General features: G+C 49.4%; 1 protein-coding gene across 2 annotated transcripts in view; it reads left to right on the top strand.

Moving 5' to 3' along the window:
• The window catches only part of LOC117603374 (uncharacterized), a 183,652-nt gene extending 176,793 nt beyond the window's left edge, over positions 1-6,859 (top strand). For both annotated transcript variants that reach the window (XM_034322467.2, XM_076688118.1), the window contains 3 exons: positions 1,738-1,935; positions 3,390-3,567; positions 5,896-6,859. In XM_034322467.2, coding sequence (XP_034178358.2) covers positions 1,738-1,935; positions 3,390-3,567; positions 5,896-6,135 — 616 coding nt within the window. In that variant the 3' untranslated portion in view covers positions 6,136-6,859. The remainder of the gene's footprint in view (positions 1-1,737; positions 1,936-3,389; positions 3,568-5,895) is intronic.
• Positions 6,860-23,336: the final 16,477 nt, after the last annotated feature.

Here is a 23,336-nt window from a genome sequence, read left to right as displayed (position 1 = left end):
TTGCTTGCTTAAATAGGCATCAAGTCGAACAGCTGGATCGAGACGCGAATCAGAGAATCTTTTCTTCGTGACTATGACGAACGGGAGTATCGCTGGAGGAGCGGGCAGGCGTGAGAAAACGCGACCGCATATAATGCACCGTGTATTAATGTCCTTTTTATCGAGACTCAAATCCACCGGAAAAGTCTTGTCTCTGAATACCTCGGATGTTATAATTCAAGACAATTACAAGGCGCATGTAGGTTGGGCATCGCGCCTCACGACCGCATCGTCGTTGGCGTTCACCGCGGTTACCTGTTTTTCCTTGAATTTGCGGAATGCTGACCCGTTTCCAAACTCGGGGGACTTTGCGCGGTGAAACGCAAGGAGGAAACGTTCGTTCGCGACAGCTGACAATGTCGCGAAAAGGTTCGTTTTCGAACGGTCGGTCGTACGGTCGCTTGTTTCGACTCGGTTGGGTCGTATATAGATGGAGCGTGAGCTAAGGAGAAAATAGTAACGAGATAGCCGGTGGTGGGTGCACGGTATACGACTAGCGGGTGACACGGGAACGTACTTGCAGAGACTACCTGAATGCAGGTGTAAGGAAGGTACGTCCTAAGCTGGTGCGAGGGCGTGTATATCCTGACATTGTAAAAGTTGCCGTTACACTTGCGTAGCCAATTGGGTAGGCCGAGACTCCCTCTAGGACGGCCCAGATCTCGTAGCCTCTTCTGCTCCTGGCGTTCCTTCTCTCTGTCCCTTCCTTTACCTTCCTTTCGTTTCTTTTCTACTCTTCTTTTCTCTTCTCTACTCTTCTCTTCTCTTCTCATTTCTTTTGCTTCGATTTTCTCCTTTGACTCCCTGTCCTTCGTTCTTGCTCGACTTCTATAGCGACCGATCTGTTGCGCGGTCGTGGAGTTTGCTGCCGGTATCGTCGAGCTGCCATCTCGAAAAAATCCGTGTCCTTCGCTCTGCTACCGCGGTAGGTTTCCCTCACGGTGACCACGTTCTCTCGCAAAAGATCTCGAGACAGGAGCGAGAGATACGTGCGCGAAGATCGTGGCTACCACGTTCGGAAATTTGCTGCCGATTTCGATAACATCGACGAGCTTTCGCTTACTTTTCTACGTATCGAAGAATGCCGCTATTAGCGCGGCACGTTTTGCCGGTGTCTTAAGCGCTCTTTCGCGTTCCTCTTCCTTTCGTTTCCGCGTGTCGCCTGATATTTTCGAAAAGATTAACGCAAGATCGAAAAACTTTTCGGTGGAATAGAGTAAGTAGAGTAGGAGTAGCGCGAACTACGTACGCGTTCCGCCAAGTTGGTCGCCGAGCTGGCAACGAGTTCAGTAACCGTATAGATCGTCACCTCTTGACAGAAACTATTTAAAGTGCAGCTCTTGTGTGCGCAAGCCGGCAGGTTGATGTAGGATGCAACAGCTGCGATCGGATCGTACGGCGTGCGAACAGCCGATGGTCACACGCGTACCATGCATTCGTCGGACCATTGTGCTGTCTTATTACGCGTTGAATTTAACGAAAACGCGTCCCTTTTAGTTGCAAAATCGTTATTCTTAACGCGTCGTGTCGACCAGTCGCGGCTACCGGTATTCGAAAAATTATACGCATCTCGCGAATTATTTTCAGGATATTAAACGGAGCGCGTGGCACGCGATACGAGGCAATCCCTTCCTTCTCTTCTCGTAACCTACTCCCTGTATTCTACACTACACGTTCCCTGTTTCTTCTGTGTTTCAGACACGCTCTCCGACAGCACATGTTGCGACACGCAGGGAAAAAGTACAAGTGTGGACTTCCGGGCTGCCCGACGGTGCTTCGAACTGCCTCCGAATTGAGATCGCACAGAAACTTGGTACACCACAGCACGCCATCCGACAGGCAATACAAGTGTTCCGACTGCAGTTACGCGGCTAAAACGAAGACGCAGTTGCGTAGGTGGGTATCGATATCTTTGTCTGGCCAAGCAGAGCAGATACTTAATTTGAAAGATCCTTTGAAAAATTTCATCGAAAAGAAACAGATCCTCTTGCTACTGCTATCACCGGCGTTAATTTTAATCAAGATTCTCGTTGGGAACCGTGCAAAGCTACGCGGTTAATTGCACTCGCGGTTATGTACGCGATGCATGATCGATGCGTTCAAGGAAGTAGAGAACTAATTGCATCGAGTCAAGCCACTCTGCAAGAGGATAGACGTGCGTGCCTGCTGCGTGCTTGTGCGTGTATCGGTGATAAAAAATCTTCGCTATTATCGACACAATTTGTTTCGTCTCGGCTATAAATCTCTAGTGGTAATTAATGGAAACGCGTTTACGCGATTTCTACGCAAGTCCATTTAATCAACGATCACGGTTCGGATCGTCTTATCCCGCGAATCGATTGATTCTTAATCGTTCGTGGAAGCAGGAATAGCTGGGAATACGCGATTCGCGTTTATCCTAGGCTTCGCGCGAAAACGTACCGCGATTCGGTTTAAATGAAGTCTTATCGAGGGTATTGTATCGTGGACGACCGCTAATAAATTTCATCTCGTTTCATTCACTACTTTTCTCCGTCCCTCTTTTCGCCTTTTTTTCCCTCTCGTGCCGCGAGTAATCAAACGAGTACGAGAAGAGAAACCGAACGAAAGAGACATAGTGGCAAAGTGGAAGGGTGAAAGAGGGACGGAGAAAGAGCCACGAAAGCGGAAGTTGCGTGCAGCAGTCGGCCAAGTGCGGGCAACCCGTTATGATCGTCCGCATGGCGATGGTCGGCGCGATATTTCATCGCGAATTGAGTACTTACTACGTGAGTCGAACTCAACGCAGCCACAGAGTGTCACGGGTTCTCTTCCACCTCCGCCTTCTCCACACCCTCTCTCTATCTCTATCCCTATCTCTTCTCCTCTCCTCTCTTTTCTCCCTTTCGATCTGTACCTGTTCTCCCTCCTAGCTCGTTCTACCCTTTTTACGTTTCTCTTTCGTTCTCTTTTTCATTCGTCCCCTCTACCCTGTACCCTTCCTCTCTTTCTTTCTTCGTTCTCGACACCCGCGTATCTCTGTCCGTCTCTTTCAGTTTCGCTCTGTGCGGCGGAGTAAATCACACAGGATTTTAATTAAACGTGTCACGCATTTCGAACCTGATATACACGTAGCCACGGCCAGTGGCTCCCTCGTAATATCGTGCACGCATATCGCATCGTTCATAATCACTATCCTCGCTGCGACGATGAAGTTGCCGGGAATGCCGCGCCTCCGAGACGCGTTCCGTCACTTTTACCGCTCCGCTTTCGAGCTATTTCATATCGTACCGAAAGATATTTCTTAATAATCCCTACTTGTCGGATTAACATTTTACCGTAACGTTTCGGGATTCGAATCGTTATCTGAAGACACAATTCCTTCGTTGCAGGCATCGGTCACGACACGAGGATCCAACGAGCGGCATGAAATCGGAGCTACGTAGCTGCCCTTATGCTGGCTGCGCTTTTAAAACGAAAATTGCTTCTCATTTGCAACGGCACGTACGATTACACACGGGTACGAAGCCGTACAAGTGTCGTCATTGCGCTTACGCGAGTAACAACTTGGTAAGTTTCATTTCACTCGGTCAAAGTCGACTGATTTCCTTCGGATCGACGGGCGTTTCGTTCTCTTTTGGAATGCGGGCTAAACATTTCATTTATTCGAGGGGAATTTGGAGTGGGGTGCTATAAACGAAGAAGATCGGTCTTACGTAGCGATGTAGGGTGGTGCAGGCGGTAAGAGCGGAGGTTGACTCGCGGTTCAATTTTTGTAGCCTGTGTGGCGTAAATTAAGCAAAGTACACCTTAACGTTTGGACCATGCCGCCGCTTCTGCCGCCACCGAGACGCGATAAGATAACGAGTTAATTGTGCTCACTGGATGCCCACACACGCACGGCCCAGTCATACCGAGCGGCCGGTATGCTAATGCCCTTTGAAGCTTTAGTTAGGATGCGACTCGCATACGAGGGCTCCGTGTCTCTTTGATAGCGACATAAACTCATTCCAGTGGCTCTCAGCCCGGGATAACTCGGCCCAAGGTAATCTCGCGGTACGGAGAATTGCGAATGTTACGTCTTGCATCGGTAATGATACAACAGTAAGCACTTCTGAACTGTACCGAGCAGTAGCTACGATACGAGTTACCTCCTACCTCGTGCACGCTCGCTTTAATCCTTTTCCCTTTTCCCTTTTTCCTTGTCCTTTTTTCTTTTTCCTGCCGCGATCGAGCGATCGGCCAAGATAACGATTACGATCGTAAATTCAACGACCGATTAAATTCGTATTCGATGCACGACGCGACGTTCAGGGCTACAACGACGAATTTGGACGTCGAAGACGAGGAGGGTCTGTCGATCAGGGATAAGGCGGGCGCGTGCGGATAAGAATCGTTTTAGTCCGAAGAGAATATCGAGTTTGGCGATGGCCATTTACTCCGTAAGACTTTAATAAGGAAGGTACGAGGGATCGGCGTGCGAGGCGATTTAACGACGAAATTCCCTTCCACGTAGCGAGCGGCTTGCCTTGCGTCAACGAGATTACACGCGCCACCTTTCTTCCTTCCTTCCTTCCTTCCTTCCTTCCTTCCTTCCTTCCTTCCTTCCTCCATCCAGTTTATGATTTACCTCGGACGGTTACGCGCACCTTCCTCCTTCCTTCTCCACGATCCGTTCCACCTTCGTTTTTCCGTATCTGCCTTTTCCTTCTGTTTCTCGATACCCCCCGCCTCTTGTTGCCGGTCGGAAAACTTACGCTTCGCTTGTTCTGGCTGCTGGCAGTGGCGGTGAAAACGCGCTGTTAATTCTCGAAAGCAACGGATCTGCTTCTCGTTTTCATGCATCTGTTTTTTTTTTGGCTGTGCAACTTTTGATCTTCGCAAGATTCAATTTTCTGTCAGACTCGACGGTTTCTAACCCGTGTGAAAATTTGTCTTGAAAAATGGAAACGCGCGCCCGTGCGATAACCCGTCGATAAAATCTCGATCTGGTATAAAAATGCTGACCGTATGCGCTTCTAATTTTACCATCCGCTTTGATCAGTGGCCGAGCAAGAGAATATCAAACTTATTGCCGCGTTCGATAATTTTCTAACAGGCGTAGGTACATGTACGTATGGATACACGTTAGGAGAACGTTCGCGTTCGAGTTACGGTACGGTAGCCTACAGATAGAGAGAAATTAATATGACCTCAGACCTGCTGGAATCCCGAAAGAAATAAAGAAGTAAGAAGATAAAGCGGCACGATTCGAAATCGTAGAACGAGGGTCTCGTAAAACGATATATTCTACGGCCACTGGCGTATACGTACTAACGTGTGTATATAGTTTCGATGTAACATAAAATTATATCCAAAGAAGAAATCGGAATCGATCGGATTAATTGAAGGTGCATGCGAACGATTTGCGTGACGACGCACACTTTCCGCGATCGGAACGTTCCAGGTAAAGGTGGACGACCGCCCATGACGGTGTGAACGAGTCTTTATCCAAGACCGTCACGGAGCACTGGCCGTGCAGAAAGATTTACTTATGGGAAATTAAATTTGATGTTGCCGTTGCCATCAACGGCTCGTATAAGCCCGCCTGGTAGGAAGATGTTTACGACTACGACCGGCTACTTAGCCCGAAGAGGGTAAAGCGCCTTTAAATGCTCCATGGCGTATCCAATGAACGCGGCCGGTTTGCGGCAGACCGATTCTGGTCGCAGGTATTCACTGTAGACCGATACCAAGGAAAGGTCGTTCCGACCATCTTCACCGTTTCAACGCTACCTACTTTGATTTTCCTTCGAGTAACGAGTCACTTTCCAACATTCTAGCATCGTAATCTGACGCGACAGTTTCGCGATCGCCCCTTTCAATACACGTTCCCTTTTTCATTTTTTATTGTTGCAGGAAAATCTTAGGAAACACGTGCTCTCCACCAGTCTACATCCTGGCAAGACCATTTACGAGTGCGACGTGTGCAAGAGAGAAAACGTCGAACCGTTTCGAACGAATTTCGCGAAAGAGTTACGAGCGCATTTGCAGGAGGCGCACAACGACGATTTTCCAACGCCTAATCACGCAAACGACTACGTCCTCGGGATTTTCGAGGTTCATCGAAGCTCCGCTTCCAACGACGAGTCGACTTAACCCGTTCGATTGTTTCTCCCGATGGTACATTATACCTCGTAAGTCTGGACCGCGAGCAACGTTCACCAGCCGGTGAACAGGAATTTACGAAGCGTGTAACCCTTAAAATTGTCGACGGACAACGGACGACGAACGATGGGCAGCGGTTCGATCGGAAGAGCAACAGCATCTTTCGAATATATCCCATGGATGGACGAGAGCGTTCTTGAATTATCACCGATGCGTCGAGCTACGGACATAGCGCACGGACTCGCGTTAGTCCTGTACGTCGATGGCATCGGTGTGGCCTCTCGTCGTTTGTGGTCGTGCGAACCGGCAGACTACGCCAGGAAATAGTTAAGCTGATGTACGGTCACGTGGCACGGTAGGTACTTTGAACGCGTATACGATCGAATCTTTATGCTGCCGAGTGCAACAGAACGAGATATTACGAGAAAATCATCCGAGTCGAGCAGCCGCGGATTCTCGTTGCCGCGTCAACGAGAATTTATATACATCGCTGGTGAAGGAAAACTTTCATGGAATGTAACGATTTACGCGCGAATCTCGCGTCTAGAATTCATTAGATAGTCGACGGATTACCAGGATGATATCGTTGTATCCGATTCTCGTTATCTAATAAACAGAAAAGGAAATTAGCAAGCGACAAGCACGCGGTTAATCCGTTCAGGTGTATTTTCCGACAAGCGTGGACAAGAGAAGACGAAGGGGGGAAGGGTAAACGAGTGGGGTGGCAGAAAGGCGAGGAGGACGGGGACGAAACGGTCGTTGAAAAATTCATCGTGGCTGAAAGCCAGCGGCGGACCACCTCGTGGATCGTCTTACAAGACGCGTTTCCGTCTTCGAGGGTCCTGATTGTGAGAAATGCATCGTGCTGTCGCGCGAGATAGGTGTCGTAAAGTATGCGGCCCTTGAGTTCTCTCGGGCAAAAAGGAGGAGAACGAGCAGGAAAGACGGAGAGATGAGAGAAAGAGAGAGAGCACGGGCATCGTGAGCGCGAAGGATAATTTATTGACTAATTAACGAGGATGTCCTTCATTACGGGTCGAGCAGCAGTCGTGGTCGCTTGCTCTCGCTCGGAACCGGCATTATTTGGCGCCCGAATATTTACGACCGCGTCCTCCTTCTGCTCGTGGACCGGGTCCTCCGCCCCGATACCGATGCCGATGCCGATGCCGATGCTGATGCCGATGCTGATGCCGATGCCGATGTTGCTGCTGCTGCTGTCCCTGCTCGAGAAACAAACCGTAAGGGAGACGAAGACGGAGACGGCGAAGAGGAAAGAGCGCACGGACCCATAACGACGTGTCCCGATCTTACGGCGATTCGGGGGACTTGGAATTTCCTTGGCAAGGGGCTTCCTCCGGTCTACTCCGACACGACCACGAAATTCGCGGGCGTTACTCTTCGGACAAAGGGTCGCGTTTAAATCTTGCGAAACTCGTGTCGCAGGTTTCCACGGTTCCTCGTCGCGTCCGCACGCTCTCGAATCGCCACTCTTTGAAATATCGATCCGTACGGAATATCCGTAAAGAATAGAATAGGATGGAAGGTAAAGTAAGCAGAGAATAGACCAGTTGCGGTTTTTTCAACGTGTTTATTGCAAGTTTATCAAGGGAAACAAGGAAACCGATATGTAGAAAGAAAAAGTAACGCGAAATTAGTGTGAACTGCAAAGTGCTAAGAAGTCGCGACAGGATGGTTAGGTAGACCGCTTAATGAAGATATAACGAGCCTGGCGCCCCGTGGGGTTGGCACGACGACGTCGGCACCGAGACGCCCCCCACCTTCATTCCCCAACGCGTCCTCGTCGTTTCTGCGGCAGCCCCTTCTCGCAACGAGTCTGCTGCGGGCCTCGGGTTACGCCAGAACACTCGTCCTCTTTACGATCGTGGAAGCTGGGCATCGTGGCATCGTGGCTCGCGAAATTCCGCTCACTTTATTCCCCTAATTACACCCGGGAACTTATGTCACTGGCAGCAGGATTCCTTCCCGCGCGATGCCGCACCACCGCGTCATTTATTTAGACAGTTAATAACGTTCAACGACAAAAGCGTTACACGCGATTTTCGTAATTAGCGAATGATGCGTGGCTTCGCGACTTTTTTGGTATGGCTACACATAGAAGTATCGCGTCTTATCTTGTTGAGAAAAAACGCTATAAATTTGGCCGTTCGAGTTCAATTTCGTAGATAGTTTGGTTAATCGCGAAGTGATTGATCGCAGCGAGGTTTATCCAGATGAATCCACGCAATACTTTCTACCGTGACAGCGGAGCTCTCGCATACGGCACCGTTGGCTTCGGCTTCTCTTTGCTTCTCTCTTCTTCGCTTTTTCCTCTTTTTTCTTTTGTCCCTTTTCTTTTCTTGGTCCATCCGAAGAACGAAACGTGGACCCTTTGCCCATTACGATATTCAGTGTGCCGAAGTTCGCGAGAATCGCTGGAATTCCACGCGGCCGAGCGGGCGTAGAGAAGGAAGAATCGAAGCGGAATGGGCCGAGGGCGGACGATATATTTTCCCTCGGTGGCTCGGACACGGCCTCGCGTGTCTACACGCGTGAGCTCGATGTCACGTTGCGAGGAGACAGCGGGTGTCGGCCTGTACACGCACAAGCGCCGAAACGCCATCTTAATTATCGTCAGCGATTATTTATGTCGCGTCGCGCCGTCACACCGTCGAACCGTCGAATCGTCGTCGTCGTTGCACCGAGTGTGAACTCGATCGCGACGTTTTGTCGGCACTCTTTTGTCCGCGAAATTTGCGAACGATGCTGAAGACGCGTCGTGGATCGCGCCAATTAATACCAGGGAGAAGCAGTATCGCGTGGAAGAGCCGCGTGCTCTCGGAGACAGAGATACCGCGTAGAGAAGACAGGAGAGGATAGGAGGAGGCGAGTTGCCAGGACTGGAAAAGGGGACCCACGGGGATTGATGGCCACCACCTTTAATGCCGTTTGTATGTAGCGGCGCGCGTAAGCGCCTCGCCTTACAGTAATTAGCTCAACAAACGCGCCACCCTGTCCCATCAATTGCTACCCTACGCTTTCGGTTCTCTCTCCCTCTCTCTCCCCTTCCTCGGTCTCTCTCTTGTTGTCTCGGGCTCGCTTATACGCACGCAACTTCTGTATCTCTGTGCTCCCTTAGCCCGTGCTAGAATATCTCTGCCCTCTCTGTTTCACCGGCTCAACACTCTCACGTATCTTGAATTAAACATTCGATGCCTCCTGTCTTGGCGGCGTGCGCGCACCTCTTGCGTCGGGAATGCAAATGCAGAAACGTGGCTGATCCGCGTGTGCGTGCTTACGTGTACCGGTTAACACACGGCTGACCAACCTGGTCAAGAAGGGGAACGGGTGTTATCCTCGAGCGACGAATTAAAGGATATGCCGAAACCCGATTGAAAAACCACGATGCGCGCATTCGTGCGTGTATACCAGCCTCTTCATCCCTTTTTCTCTCCGTATCTTACTTCTTACTTCCTCCCGCTTTGACCGGTCCAACTTTCTGCTCGTTTCAGAGGCGGTTGTCGTTTCTCCAGGATTTAAAGGCACGTGCGCGCGACGACGAAACCTTTCATCGGCGAGATTGCTCTTCTTATTGGCAGAGGTTCGAACGCGCATAAATTTGACGGTATAATCTCGTAGCCGTGAACTCGAGGAAAAGTGACGTACGACGCTTGGAGAAGAAGTCGAACCAGGTTGCTTGGAATGGCCACCGTTTAACGATCGTTGTCGTGGTAACACGGTCCGCGCAATTATTGCAAGCCGGCAGGATGCTGCATCGCGTGCATGTTTGCACGTATGTCCTGCGAGGCGAGGTTGCATCGACATCACCTACGCGACCCCTCCGAGAAACAGGCAGCCATATTGTGCGCGGTCTTCATATTTACGATTGAAACAAATCAAACGTTATCAAGCATTCCGGGCTGGTGATAAAGAACACAGAGGGGACGCGGAGGTATTTGCTGCTCCCTAGGGAGATGTCATCGGAAAATCTTCCTCCCGGCATCCCCATTTAACGCGCCGTCATATTTGCTCTATATCGTATCGATCTCGCCCGTTCTCCACGATTACATCTTTCGTCTCAACCACCACCACCCCACGTACACCGTCCCGTCGATACTCGTGAAATTGTTGGCATTCTTTTGAACGGCGAACAAATGGAATGGTTAGCTGACCACGATTCGCCAATCAAAGATCACAATTGATCGATAGTCGACAGACGTAAAAGACGCGGGACACAAGTCGCGAGTCGAACGAGGGGGAATCCTCGAAAGCTTAGACTACTCTCGGTTCCTTATAAATCCATCTTTTCCTTAGACCGAAGGCCCTCCGGCTAACTCGATGCAACTTCTTCGAAGCAAAAGAAAGGGATGGGAAGGGAAAGAAAGGGAAGGGAAGGATGAGGCGTTCGGGCCCGTGGTGATTTAAGGGCGTCGCTTTACGTGTATCACACCGCGGCCCGTCCGTTACGAGAGACCACGAAGAAGACGAAGGTTCGGTGTTGTCTCTGGGACGGTTCATTCGTATCTATCCGTGAACGTTCGTTTGTCTTGGTGAAGTAGCGCGAGACCATAGGTACATTCCGACAGATATAGCCTGGCTGCACCACAGACCGCTGAAACACTGGGCCCAAACGATCCAGTTGAGTTGATTTGTGACTACCAGAGAATCGCGGTCGGATGCTTTATGAACCGATCAGCTTGCTTCGAGCGACCACCATATGGGCCCATAAACGTCACGGCTTTCGGGTATGAGAAGCGCCAAGCGAAGAACGTTACACGCGTCTCGTATTCGATGCTTCGCCTTTCCTTTCGAGCTCTGCTTTCTTACTTTTCTCTATGTCGCTCGACATGAAACGTGCTGTTTTATTTTTTCACGCTTTCGCGAGAAGAGAATCTTGAATGCTTTCGAATTCGAATTAGGGCCAATTTAGCATCCTGTTCTGGAAGTAAGGAGGAGGTATCTTTGCTACGAACTCGATAATCTTCGCTCGAGACAATTCCACGATTCCTAGCGGAGAACCGTTCGCGACAGTCCCCGCTCGATAATATATGCGCCAAAGATTCAGGAGACGATTCGTAGTGCGATACCAGAAGCCGAAGGGGCTGACTGTTGGAGAGTGGTTAAGTTAGGTTAGTCCAGCTCGTCGGTAGAACGCGGATTTCTACGTAAACTCGCTCGGTAGATACGATCTGCGGGGCCCTGGTGCGTCCGATCCTCGTGAACTTCGATGCTCGACCACCATATACGTGTGTTCCACGTGTGCACGGTAACGTATCGTTTTAGGTCGCTCTCGGGACTTTGCGCATCGATGTTTGCCTTTATTATACGAAAATTTCAGCATCGTTTCGTCACTTTGTTTCTCGTTATACCATTTTATGCCTTCGCACCATGGACAAGGACGGTTTCGGAAACGAGAAGGAAAATGCAGCAACGCAAGCCGGACGGGAAAAGAGAGATAGTGGAGCGTGCAAGGGTGTGCGTCGTCTCGTGACAGGATGGTCACGATCTGTACGGTCTCCGCCCGTTGTCCAGGATCCAGAAGCAAGGAGGTAGGTATCTTATTATCCTATCCCGGCAAGCACGCTGACAACCCTTATAAGGGCTGTCCGTGTGCTTCTCTTGCCGTACACGCGTGAGTTCGAACCAGGTAGCAGCAACACCGACGACAACCAGAGTACCTACTACTGATCGGGCTGCAGCGGTTGGTATAATGTTACCGACGAAAGAAATCGCCATCTCCTTCGCGGCCATCGACCATGGACCACCACTCGATTCGTTATAAATTATAAACGCAAATTGTACGATTCACTTTTCACGGAGGACCCTGATGTCCGTCAATCGCGAGTTTTCCCGTAAAACAGGGACGTCGATTACCCGTGGGTCTCTGAGACGACCTTGAACCTGCCGCCGTCGACTCGGGTCGACGTATATGCGAGCCGGTGTTTCTACTTTCTTGGGTGTTAATCACAGCCAAGGTCACCCGGGCTTCGCTGGTACGGGTGAAAGAAGTTGGAGAACGAAAAGAGGGATAGAGAGGAGCAGTGTGGTAGTCGCATGGCCGGGGTGGAGAGGGGGAGGAGCAGAGACGAAAGGGGACAACAGACGGCGAAGGATCGACCGAGAGGAATATACAGCAAGTTCCTCACGGACGCGGTCTTACGACGAACGGCCGATCCGTTACGTCGAACACTCTAAAGACCCACTTTAATCATGATCGCTGGAAAGATCGGCGCGATCGTGATCCATCGATCGCCCGGTCGGGACGTGTTTACGTGCTCGTTGGCGTCGTTACCTTATGCTAATCGATGCCTACACCTGTCGGGCGACGTGCTCCGACGTTTAAACGACTCCCCCGTCTGAATTATTCGCGGCCAAAAGTGCCATCACCGTCTTCCTTTTTCCACTCGGCGCCTTCTTCGCCCTTTCTCCCTCTTTCCTTTTGCATCTTCTCCTTCTATTTTTTTTCTCTCGTTGACTGGCCATCGGCGGAATCGATGTTTCGCCGCATAAAATACAATGACAAATCAAATAAAGTTCGGTAAAAGATCGCACCGGTCGAAAACGAAAGTATCCCGGGATGGAATCTTTTGGTAGCTGGTTCGCGGTCAAAGAGCTTGCCGCGACGCGTACGTTAGGGTTATAAAAATAGCTTATGCGTAATGGCGATGTCGAATTCAAGCGTGAATCGTTGAAGCGATTGTTCGGGGTTAAAAAGCAAAAGCTCGTGGTCCCGGCAGGGATAAGAAGGGGAAGAATGAAGAGGGAACGGAATGGTGGAGAACAAATGTGCTCGATCTTAACCGAAGCGTCGTGGCGACGATCTAATTTACAAAAGCAACGCGAGATGCGCGTGTTTGGAGAACGGCTCCTAAGCAAGCTTATCGGCTCGTTAGTTTTCGGTAGCCGTGCCGGCATTTAAACGAACGCGGACCTTCCCATGTTAGCCGAGAGAGGCCGAAAGAGGACATCGAGGTGCCCGTTGGCTCGGTAATGATCCTTTCGTGGGTCATCAACGTTACGCCGGCGGACATGCATGTGCGGAGTCGAGTCGTACCGGAGCGGTGCGGCGTGGAGCGGCGTAGGAGAGTAGCAAGGAAGCGGGGTGGAGAACGGTGGCCGGTGCATTATATGCAGAACAGGGTGCACCATAGTGCGCTCGAGCGTCCAGCAGTGAAGTGGCGAAGGGCGAGAAGGGAAAGCAAAGAAGAAGATGGGGGCCGCAGATAGGAGAGGGACGGAGGAAGAGGCAGTGCGGCATTGCGATCCACGAGGAAAAGAGAGCGAAAACGGTGGACGAAAACGAAAAGATAGAGATAGAGATGAAAATGGAGCCAGAGAAGGTGGAGAAGGAGAGAAAGACGGAGGTAGCCACTGGGCAGTCTCCTCGAGCAAGGATTTATATCACGGTGCCTCTACTCGCACACAGATACACCTGACTTATGCAAAACGAGAAGCCCACGTCCCCTTGCACCCAAATAAATGTCACTGGAAAACAAAAACGTTCCTCCTCCTGTCTTTTCTGGCCGTAGGCCCGCGCGAGTTCGCGCAGACCCGTACCAACGACCATTCGGATCCCGCATCGCGTACGAACCCTCGTGCCTTTCCAACCCTTTCTACTACGTTCTACTACTTCTTCGCAGCCCGTTGCTGTTCCAACGAAAAAAGGCCAACCATATTTCAGTGACGTCACTGGTACAAAAGCACGCGTGTGCAGGATGCGAGCCGCTCGAGTCACAATCTGGAAGAACCGTCCCAGAACTCGCTGGATTTACTCGTGCGGTGACAAAGCACCTGCTGTCCCTTCGTGCCTCCCACTTGCCTTCTTCGTCGTTCTTCGTTCTTCGTCCTGCGACCATTGCTTTTCTTCCTTTACCTCCACTTCTGTTCTTGCTTTCTTTCTTTCTTTCTCCTTCTCTGTTCGTAGTTGGCTTTTTTTATAATGTTTCCCGTATCTTTCAATTACTTCTATACTTTTCCTAGATCTCCATCATGATACGCGCTTCCCAATCTTTTCTGTTCCGATATCATGTACTATTCGGAATGGAATTCCATACCAACTGCTTGTTTGCTTCATCACCGTGACGGAATAATCTATGGAATTTTCTATGAGATCAAAAACATCGACAAATACACGAGAAAACCTAAAAGATCAGCGGAGGAATGGAAAAGATGGCGAATTTTGGATTCCAAAGTACCATTGGCGCCATCTTCTCGAAAGCTTGCCAACCAGTGTATCCCTGTGGCTTACTCGCCTGATGTCCGTTCCTCTTTTACCATGGGTAACTCCCACGTCGCTTTGCCCTCCGTTGCTCTTATTTTCTACTGGCTTTACCTGATTCTGACGGGCGATCGAACAGCGACGTAAATATTGAGTATTTCCACGAAACGGCTGCCAAATCCACTCGCATCTTTTCCTTATCGACAGATCCCGAATTCCCGTTAGGGAAGCGTATCGCTTCTCGCCTCGAGGATCGTATAAAGAATACGATTTTGTATTTTAACGTTTTGCGAAAAGAACGATCTCGTACATCGCTTAAAAATCTTTATCGACTTTTTTTCGCGACTAAGATGACTTAATCGAACAGATCGATATCTTGGACGGGGCAAAAGTTTGATTTCATCAAACCAGAAGGAACATTCTTGGATGGATGGATCAACCAACCGACCAAGGAACGAACGAACGAATGAAAGATGTACGAGAGCTTCTAATGCGAACGAAGTTGAGCATCGCGAGAGCTCACGCGGTGTTTGGTACGAGCCGGTGCATCCTCTGATGAAGATAACGCCAGCCTCGTTTGAATTACGAGCCAGGCCCGGCAATAATAAATTCCAGCAAACATTCATTTTCGTACACGCAACTTTATGCCGTCCTTAGTCGGACTAAGCGCTCTCCACCGATGTCATTTAGCATCCCGCTGATGGTCCTAATAGCCGGGTCCTCCCGGTTCAATGGACGGTCCTTTAGAATTTACAGTACACCACCGACCGCCGGTACATCTTGTCGATGATACTTTGTTTGCTTTCACTGTCTGTTTATTCGCCGCTTAAAAAGCTCCTTCCCAACATTGCTGCGAATATCTTAACGATGGCAGGTGTTTACGGTAGGCGTATTACGCGTTATTGCGAGGGATAATCCTTGCAACCACGTGTAATCGTACAGATCGATGGGTCTATCTACCTTGGAATCCTTGCTCGTTGTTCCCTTGGGGCTTAAGGGACACCCGGACATATCGGTGTAAAACGACTGCAATTGGATTTCGATGGATAGCGGAACGAGTGGGTCTCGTTCCTCTGAAAACACGTTGCGGGAAGGTCATGGGAGTTAGCCGAGGTCACGAAACACTGCTTCTTAAGATCGTTCAGATCGAATTCTCTGCTCGGTAGTCGTGCTTGCACGGCAAAAAGCAACAGAGAAATGTTTTCGCACTAATTGGAGAGCACTTATCGAGCAAACCACGGAATCGTTTCCAAGGAATCGTGGATCTAGCAAGAGCCGTTTAGTAGGCTAGCTAGTCTCGAGCGCAATGAAAAGCGCAAACGACGCCTCCCAGATAATGCCCAGATAAAGAGGAGCGCGCGCGCACGGGGGGTTGGCGAGGGAGAAAGCCGGTCCCGATTTTAATTGAGCCCCCAAGAATTAAAAGAGAGATCTCGAGGATGCCGAAGGAGGAGAGCGCCAACGGCAACGGCAACGAGGTAAGAAGGTAGGAGGATAGAAGGAATGGAGGAATGGAGGAAAGGACGAAAAGGGTATAGGACCAGAAAGCGTCGGGAACACCCGTGGCTACGGCCAATCGCCTCCGCGGATGGAGGCCTGGCACGATGGACGAGCCAGAATTATGGGCTCCTCGCACGAGAATCGCGCGCAACCACTCGCGAGACGCTTCAACTTTTGCGCCAAGTCGATTTACGTTCTCCGCCGGATACTTCCGTGAAGATTGATCGATTAACGTCCTTCGAACGCTCCTACACTCTCTTCTTTCTCAAAGTTTACCTGATACACCGTCCGATAGATATCAGGGGGGCGTGTTCTCTTCTATTCTATTCTATTCTCTTTTCTTCTCCTTTTGTTTCCGTAACGTTTGGACCCGGAGAAACTTTGTTAACGCGTTTATTCAATTCGACGATACGACGAGGCGAGGACGCGACGATGGGACGCGCGAGAAAAACGGAAAAAGAAAGGAAGAAAGAACGGGTGAATCTCGAGCGGGCCGAAAATTAAAAGCGGACTGGCACGCACGGTCGACGTTTTAAAGGCATATTACATCGTTGAGAAGAAAATGCAAAGTCACCGAGTAAAGTAATAAAAGAGGTCGAGTGCGGGGCAATCCCGTCGAAACAAACGTTTTAATCCAGAAAACACGAGGGACTTCTCGAATGGAAGCAGTCTCGCGCGCGTGAATATCCTGGGGTAGGTACGCGTGGGTGTTGGCGACGACGTATAATTTAAGGCTGCGAACGCAACGATTCAATTTCACAAGACCACGAAGTACGGCGCGGCGTATAAGCAAAACCAAGGTCCAGCGAGGAGGAAATAATCTCTTGATTTGTGCCGCGAATAAAATCACTCGATTCATTTTCGTCCGTGCTGGCCTTATCTTCATGCACGCTGGGAAAACGGTCGGAAGTCTGACGTCGCGGCACGTTTCGTATTCGCAATATTGTCAAAAATATTCGTATTCCCTTACCGCCTACAGCTGCCTTAAATTCATATCGGCTTTCGACGTCGGAGATATTAACACGTAAGCACACGCGTGTGCGTGTCTTATTTCACGGAAACAGGGGATCGGTAGCGGCGCGAAACGCGCGAAAATTTTTAAGCGAATCCTCCCTTCTCCCCTGTTCCTTTTGCTTGTATAAATCTTTCGCGTGGGTCAGGAGAATGTTTCGTCGGTCGATGATGTTTCAAAAAATGGTTCATCATTTCGAGGCACGCGTGATCGACATCAAACGAGCGGACAACGTAGAAAAATAATTCGATTGGCAACAGATTCGATTTAACGTGAGAACCGGACCAGTTGCAACCAAGGTGAGGCCGGTGAGGTATCCGGGGCCGAAGGATCATGTCATACATAGATAGAGGCAGGCTCGCGCGGGCGAGTCTGTGCACCCCTGTGTGCGTACGTGTGCACGTGTATATAGACAGGTACAGGATATAGGTGTATACATACGTATACCCAACGAGGCGCTCCACCTCGTCGGAGCTCATATAATTGCTGGCATCCATAACGCTGATGTATTTATGGCATTAACTCGCCTCTTTCTCGTACGCTGCCGCCCCCGACCCACCCCGCCGTGGCCGTGCCCGTACCCGTCATGCAACCACAAGTAGAAATAATTGGTTGAAAACAGCGCGCTCTCAGGCGGCAATATATCCAGCTTACTCCCCGCTGTCGCATCGCTTAGATCACTTCCCCGCCACCAAAACTCGCTGCCAGCCCGCCTCCTTCCTTCGTTCTCCACCTTCTTCCACCGATTCTCTCTTCTTCCCCCTTCCCAGATTCTTCTTCTGCTTCTTCGACGCCTTCCCTTTCCCTTTACCTTTGGCTGCCTTTCTTCTTCGTCATCATCCTCGTCTCTTTCTCCGTTTCCTCCTCCTACCTCCTTGCTCTCTTCCTTTGCTCTTTATCCAGCTTCACTTCACCCCGCTCATTTGAATAGCTCTTATTTATGAAAATTGAATTGAATGCTTCTCATTTATGAAGGTAATTGGTACCTGTCACGAGTCCTGCCGTAGGATATCCTACTTTATACGCGGATAAGCGGCGATAATTATTCTTGCAATTGAATTTATTTCTATAAGTCTCGTTTTCTTTCGTACGCGGTCACCGGCGTTCCTGCGTGCCGATCGTTCAAACATCGTCGCGAAACGTCGCGTCGCGTGCTAGAAGACCGCGCGATGCGCAGCGAGGGTGCCACTTTTTACAGAGCGCACCCAACGCCGCCGCTGCACTCTCCCAGGGTAACATCATATTCCCGCATGAATACCAAGTCTTGAACGGAAATTCAGCCCCGCCACTGAACGAGAACAACGGAACTAATACTAATCTCTGATAAATTATTGCCAAGTAAGCAGTATTTACTCGTACCCAAATAATCAATGGCGCGTAATCAATTTCTAATACTATCCCGATAATTTATCGTTAACTCTGTGAAGTTGGGCTAACGCGAGCACCTCTTCTACGTATTCTCACGATAATGCTCGACGTAATAGGTATTTCTCGACGACCAAACAGTCGACGAGAAAAAGGAAATAAAGAACAAAGTACCAGCCAAATCGCCGGGGATACTGACCAATCGTTGGCACGTAACGCGAAAATTATCTTTCGTCGATTGCCACGTAATGCGTTCCGACGATTTCGCCGAGGTCGAGAAATGCTTGACCGTTATCGCGTTGGCTTATTAAAGTTGTCCGGTAGCAGGATCACGTACGATTATTTCATCTTACGTTGTAAAGTTACTATCGAACATATTCGGCGTTGGTCTCTGTGTTCCCTCATTTCACGATTCTACCCTGATACAGCAGTGCAAAGCAATCGAACGTGCATCTTTACCGATCAAAGATTTTGATAGGAAATCACTGACATTTACGAAAGATCGGTATCAATTCGCCTTACTGTATATACAACTGCGATCAGCACGGTCAATTAGGCTTAGTGTCTCGAGCAAAGGCTCTTTCTCTTTCTCGTCATCGCGGCAACTGCAATCACGATGTAGTTGTACGGAGTGGAAGAACGCCAGGCATTGCAAAAAAGTTGAAAGAAGGAAAAGGAAAAGGACACGTACCCAAAGTGGCGGCAAAATTTGCAAAGGTTTTTCGAAGGATTCGGACTCGGTGGTCCGATTCCGAGTGAATTGGCGGTAGAGAAGGATAGAAAGAGCGTAGCTGGCGCGGAGTTGGCGATAGGGCGTCAAAGAGGATCGAATGGCAGTAGAAGCGCTCGTCCTGGCGTCATCGGGACTCCTTCGTCATTAAGCACACCGGTCGGCCGGTGTCTAATTAAGCGGGACGTTAAGTGGGGGCGTTCGATAAAGCCAGGCCGTCCGATAAATTCGATTCGCCGGACAGCCGGTTAATACCCAGTGTATACGGGGGATACCAGAGGCCAAGATAAACCGCGCGTTTTTCAGGAAGGTCTCGTTTCGCGGACAGAGGCAGAGGATGACGAACCGAGGTAAACGGAGTTCTTCTTCGAGGGGAGGATGGCGGTGAATCGTCCTCTTCTGGTCTCCTCCTCCTCTTCTTCTTCTTCTTCTTCAACCTCCTCCACCTCTTGCTTTTCGTCCTGTTCGTTCTCGTGGTTCGACTCGTCTCCCTCGAAGACGTTGGTCCGTATAAGAGAGCGAAGGAGCGAAGATATGCAAACGTCTTGCCGCGAGACGGTTGAACATAACTCAGGCACACGTACGCAAGCGAACGACTCACACAGGTTCGTACCACTGAGGACACTATAAACCTCGATACCGGGCGAATAAAATCCTGGATTTACAGTCCTGATACCGAGCGAGACGGTCCTGTCCTGTCCCGGTGCTGTCCTGTTTGTCGCTGTCGCACGGTGTGGGTTGGCTCATCAGTGATGGCCACGTCCCGCAGTATCTTTTCCCTCGGCATCGAGTAGACCGGCCAATCTCGAACTCGTACAGACGCGCGTGCATTCGACTTACGCACACATTTGCAACGGGCCGAGGAGAGTCGCGGGTACTGAAATCGACGTACGTTCGAGACATTCTCGGATCTCGGATCGTGCTAGTAGAAACGCGCACACTTGCGTTTCGACGCTTAGCCGGTGGTACGTGTGCTGCACGTCCAGCCGGCCGCGTGTGCGTACAAGCGAATTGTATGCGTGGCTTTCGCGATACTTAGAGAAACCGCTCCCTCTTATCACCCCTCCCGCCCGCCCCAGCAGAACCTTGTTCGATACCATTTGAGGACCTCCAATAACCTATCCGAGCCATTCCGATAGGAGCTGTCAGCCCGCACCCACATGCTGTGCGCGCGAGGAGCCGCTCCGCACAGACCGGATAAGCCCAAGCGCAGGTGTGCCGCACAAAATCGTCTGATCGACGTGCCGAGTACGCTGATCTCGATGACCTTCGCCAAGGGTTTCGATTCGACGACGCCGCGGTACACGAGGCACGCCCCGGATACCATCTCGACGAGTTGCCCCGGTACACCACGGTACAACCACTACCCTCCCTCGCTGATCCACACTCTCAGACACTTTACCACTCTTTGCTATTAGCCTCACGGCTCGCGCTCCCCTGTCGGATCTGTTGGACCGGTACGAATGACCAACACCATTGATATCTACGGGGAACGCGTTCAATCGTCTTCGATCGTTCGTTCTTCGACGACGATCGCATCTTCGTGCGTTAATGGATTTATTTTTGTCCCGATCGTTCGATCGTCAGACTTTGCTGAAACATGCCAACCGTTATCGATCCTCGGTTGTGATTCTCGACTCTCTTGATTCGTTTGCGTCTTGGGAGTTAGCGTCGAGTCCCTTTAGTTGGTCCAGATGATGAATCGGATATCGTTCGTCGTCCTCGACGACGAGAACGTAGTCACCACCCTCGCTCGACATTAGCCACGAGGCTACTCCATCAACTGCGCGCCAGCCAGACGATACGACTGTGTCTGCGAAACTTCTCCGGATGACTCGTTTCCTTCCCTCGGGACAAGAATGGTCATTTCCACCTTTTCGCTGCCCGGATACCTCGATTATCCTCGTGCTTGTAGTAAACTTTAGTGTCGTAACGTCACGACGAATCGATATCTAACGATAAGATCGGTTCGCGTCAGAAACGCTAATAATAATCGAAGGAAGAAGGGAAGAAAGAAGAAATCCTGTGCGTTCCTGGTGTCCCAGGATGGGGCGGTATACGAGCCTCGGTGACTCTCCTCTCGCTCACCGCGTAAACACGGAGCATTGCAGAATACACGGGCATTAAGCGGAGGAGAGCAGCGCAGATTCTGAGAATGCATATAATTAAGCACGCTACATCTCGAGAATCTTGTGTACGTGCGTGCATCCACAGCTTTGTGTAGCGACTCGTTCGAAAGGCAACGTGCCCGTGTGTACCTTATATAGATACGCATAAATATATGCCTAGCCATCGTTCCTCCCTCCACCCCTGCGAACCTCTCAGCCCCCGAGTTTCTACTCCCCCCTGGTCCCGTCGAGCAACCCTGCCCCGACTCTTCCCCCTTTTCTTGCCCCGCGTTCAACGGTGATCTATGTATCAGCCTGTGCTCGCCGAACCGGGCAACGTGTGTCCGTCCCCCTCGTGTGCTTACTTTATTATCGGGGCTCAAATGAGAATTTATGCAGACATAAACGCTCGTGTCAGCAGCATGCCGCGTAGGTGGGGAGACACACCGTTGAACGGGCATCTGTCACCCTCTATGCTCTACCTGGTCCGCCTTCAAGACGGTGCCGTACTTTTTTCGGCAATTTTTGCGAAATTTTAGGAACCGAGAGAGCACGCGAACGAAACTCTCTCTCTCTCTGCCCTTCTCTCATTCTTGTTTTTTCTTTTCTTCTCTGCTTTTTTAAACCAGGCTAGTTCATCTCGTCGATCGTCGATTCTCGATCGTTTTCACTCGAGAATACGAAACGCTCGTTTTTACTCAAGGAGGGCAGTATCCTCGATATAGCGAAGCGTGGGCTACGCGATCCCCTCTTAGGCTCGTAAATAAATGAAACCTACGAGAATACGTCGCAGCCGACTCTTACGCGAATAAATAAATGGTTCGTGAAAAAAGCTTGTATTCTTTACCAACGATGAATCATCGTTAAAGTATTCGTCTGTTTGATACGTTTCGATCCAAGGCTTTCAGGAAATAAAAATGATCATTTCATCAATCGAAACAGACTTGTTTCTTCTCTTTTATGAGGTACTTTTTGGTTACTGTATTGTTGAAGAAGGTTCGCACAAAATTTTTAGTGTGCTATAGCTTTTGTTACTGTAACACTCAACACTTCACTTAATACTACACTACACTCAACACTTAATTTAATATTACACTACACTCAACACTTATTTTAATACTGAACGATGGTGAACGAAAACATGTCACATTTCAAATTCATTAAATCAACCTAAATTTTATCCGCCGGTGACATTAAGCGACAAAGAATCGCTTCGTTGTCGCCTTTTCAAATTATGCAAAATATAGCCATTACTCGTTATCAATTAAAAAAAAACGGATATAAATTTATACCAGGAAACTTCGCACCGATATTTCAATATCGGCACGATGATGTATTTCAAAACGCGTTTTCCTTTTTTCCGATTATCCGTTCAATATCAGCGTTGACATAAAATGTATCATCACTGTACGGAACGGAAGGAACGGTACCGCCATCACGCATCCGAAAATTAATCGGCGTGGGCGCAGCAGATAACGAATGGTGTTCCCGCCAAACGGCCAGTATATTTTACTTTGGACTCCAGTGTCTGTTATTTTGTGCGCATTCTAGCTGTCCAGTTGCACGATTTACTCCCGAACTCGATCAGAAATTCTCGACTACCGTGGATGGACAAATACCCACGAATCCATTAAAAAATTGCCATGCCCTGGAGAATTGTCTTTTAATTGAAATTGATCTCCTCGACTGCACGATATTATCCTTCAGTCTCCGTACATGAGAGATATTGGGACATTATTGGCAGCATTCCTAGTTTTACCATCTAGCATATTTTCTTTTGACATATCATCGGATCATTTGAGTTTGTTCATTTTGTCAAAATTAGTAAAAAGGATTAACTTCTGTTAGAACATTTATTATGTTCGTACTTGCGATATCGTGCTAATGGCAAATTAATTCATTCTAATTTCGAAACGATTAAGTGTTAAATTTAAAATAGTTTATAATTGGTTCCTACATAATTCGATACGCGTAACCTTAAAATCAGTACGTAAAACATGTGCTACGAAAGGGTAACATTTTCAAACGATACGTTTTAATTAAAAAAGAAAAAAGTAGGAAAATGGAAAAGGGTACGTTACTTACGGAATCTTTGGAAATGGAATAAGTTTTCGTTGGACAGGATCAAGTAGTCACAAGGGGTGAAAATCGATAAATATTGTACTTCCTAGAGGAATATCCAACTAATCGAGGTTGCGTCGTGGGCACAGCTAGCGCCACTGCAGACTCGAATCAGTGCGGACGACAGGTGGCGGTAGAATC

The sequence above is a fragment of the Osmia lignaria genome, chromosome 4 (assembly GCF_051020975.1).
Source record: "Osmia lignaria lignaria isolate PbOS001 chromosome 4, iyOsmLign1, whole genome shotgun sequence".
NCBI classification, from domain to species: Eukaryota; Metazoa; Arthropoda; class Insecta; order Hymenoptera; family Megachilidae; genus Osmia; species Osmia lignaria.
Note: the sequence above shows the minus strand (reverse complement) of the source record. Positions and strands in the feature narration are given on the sequence as shown.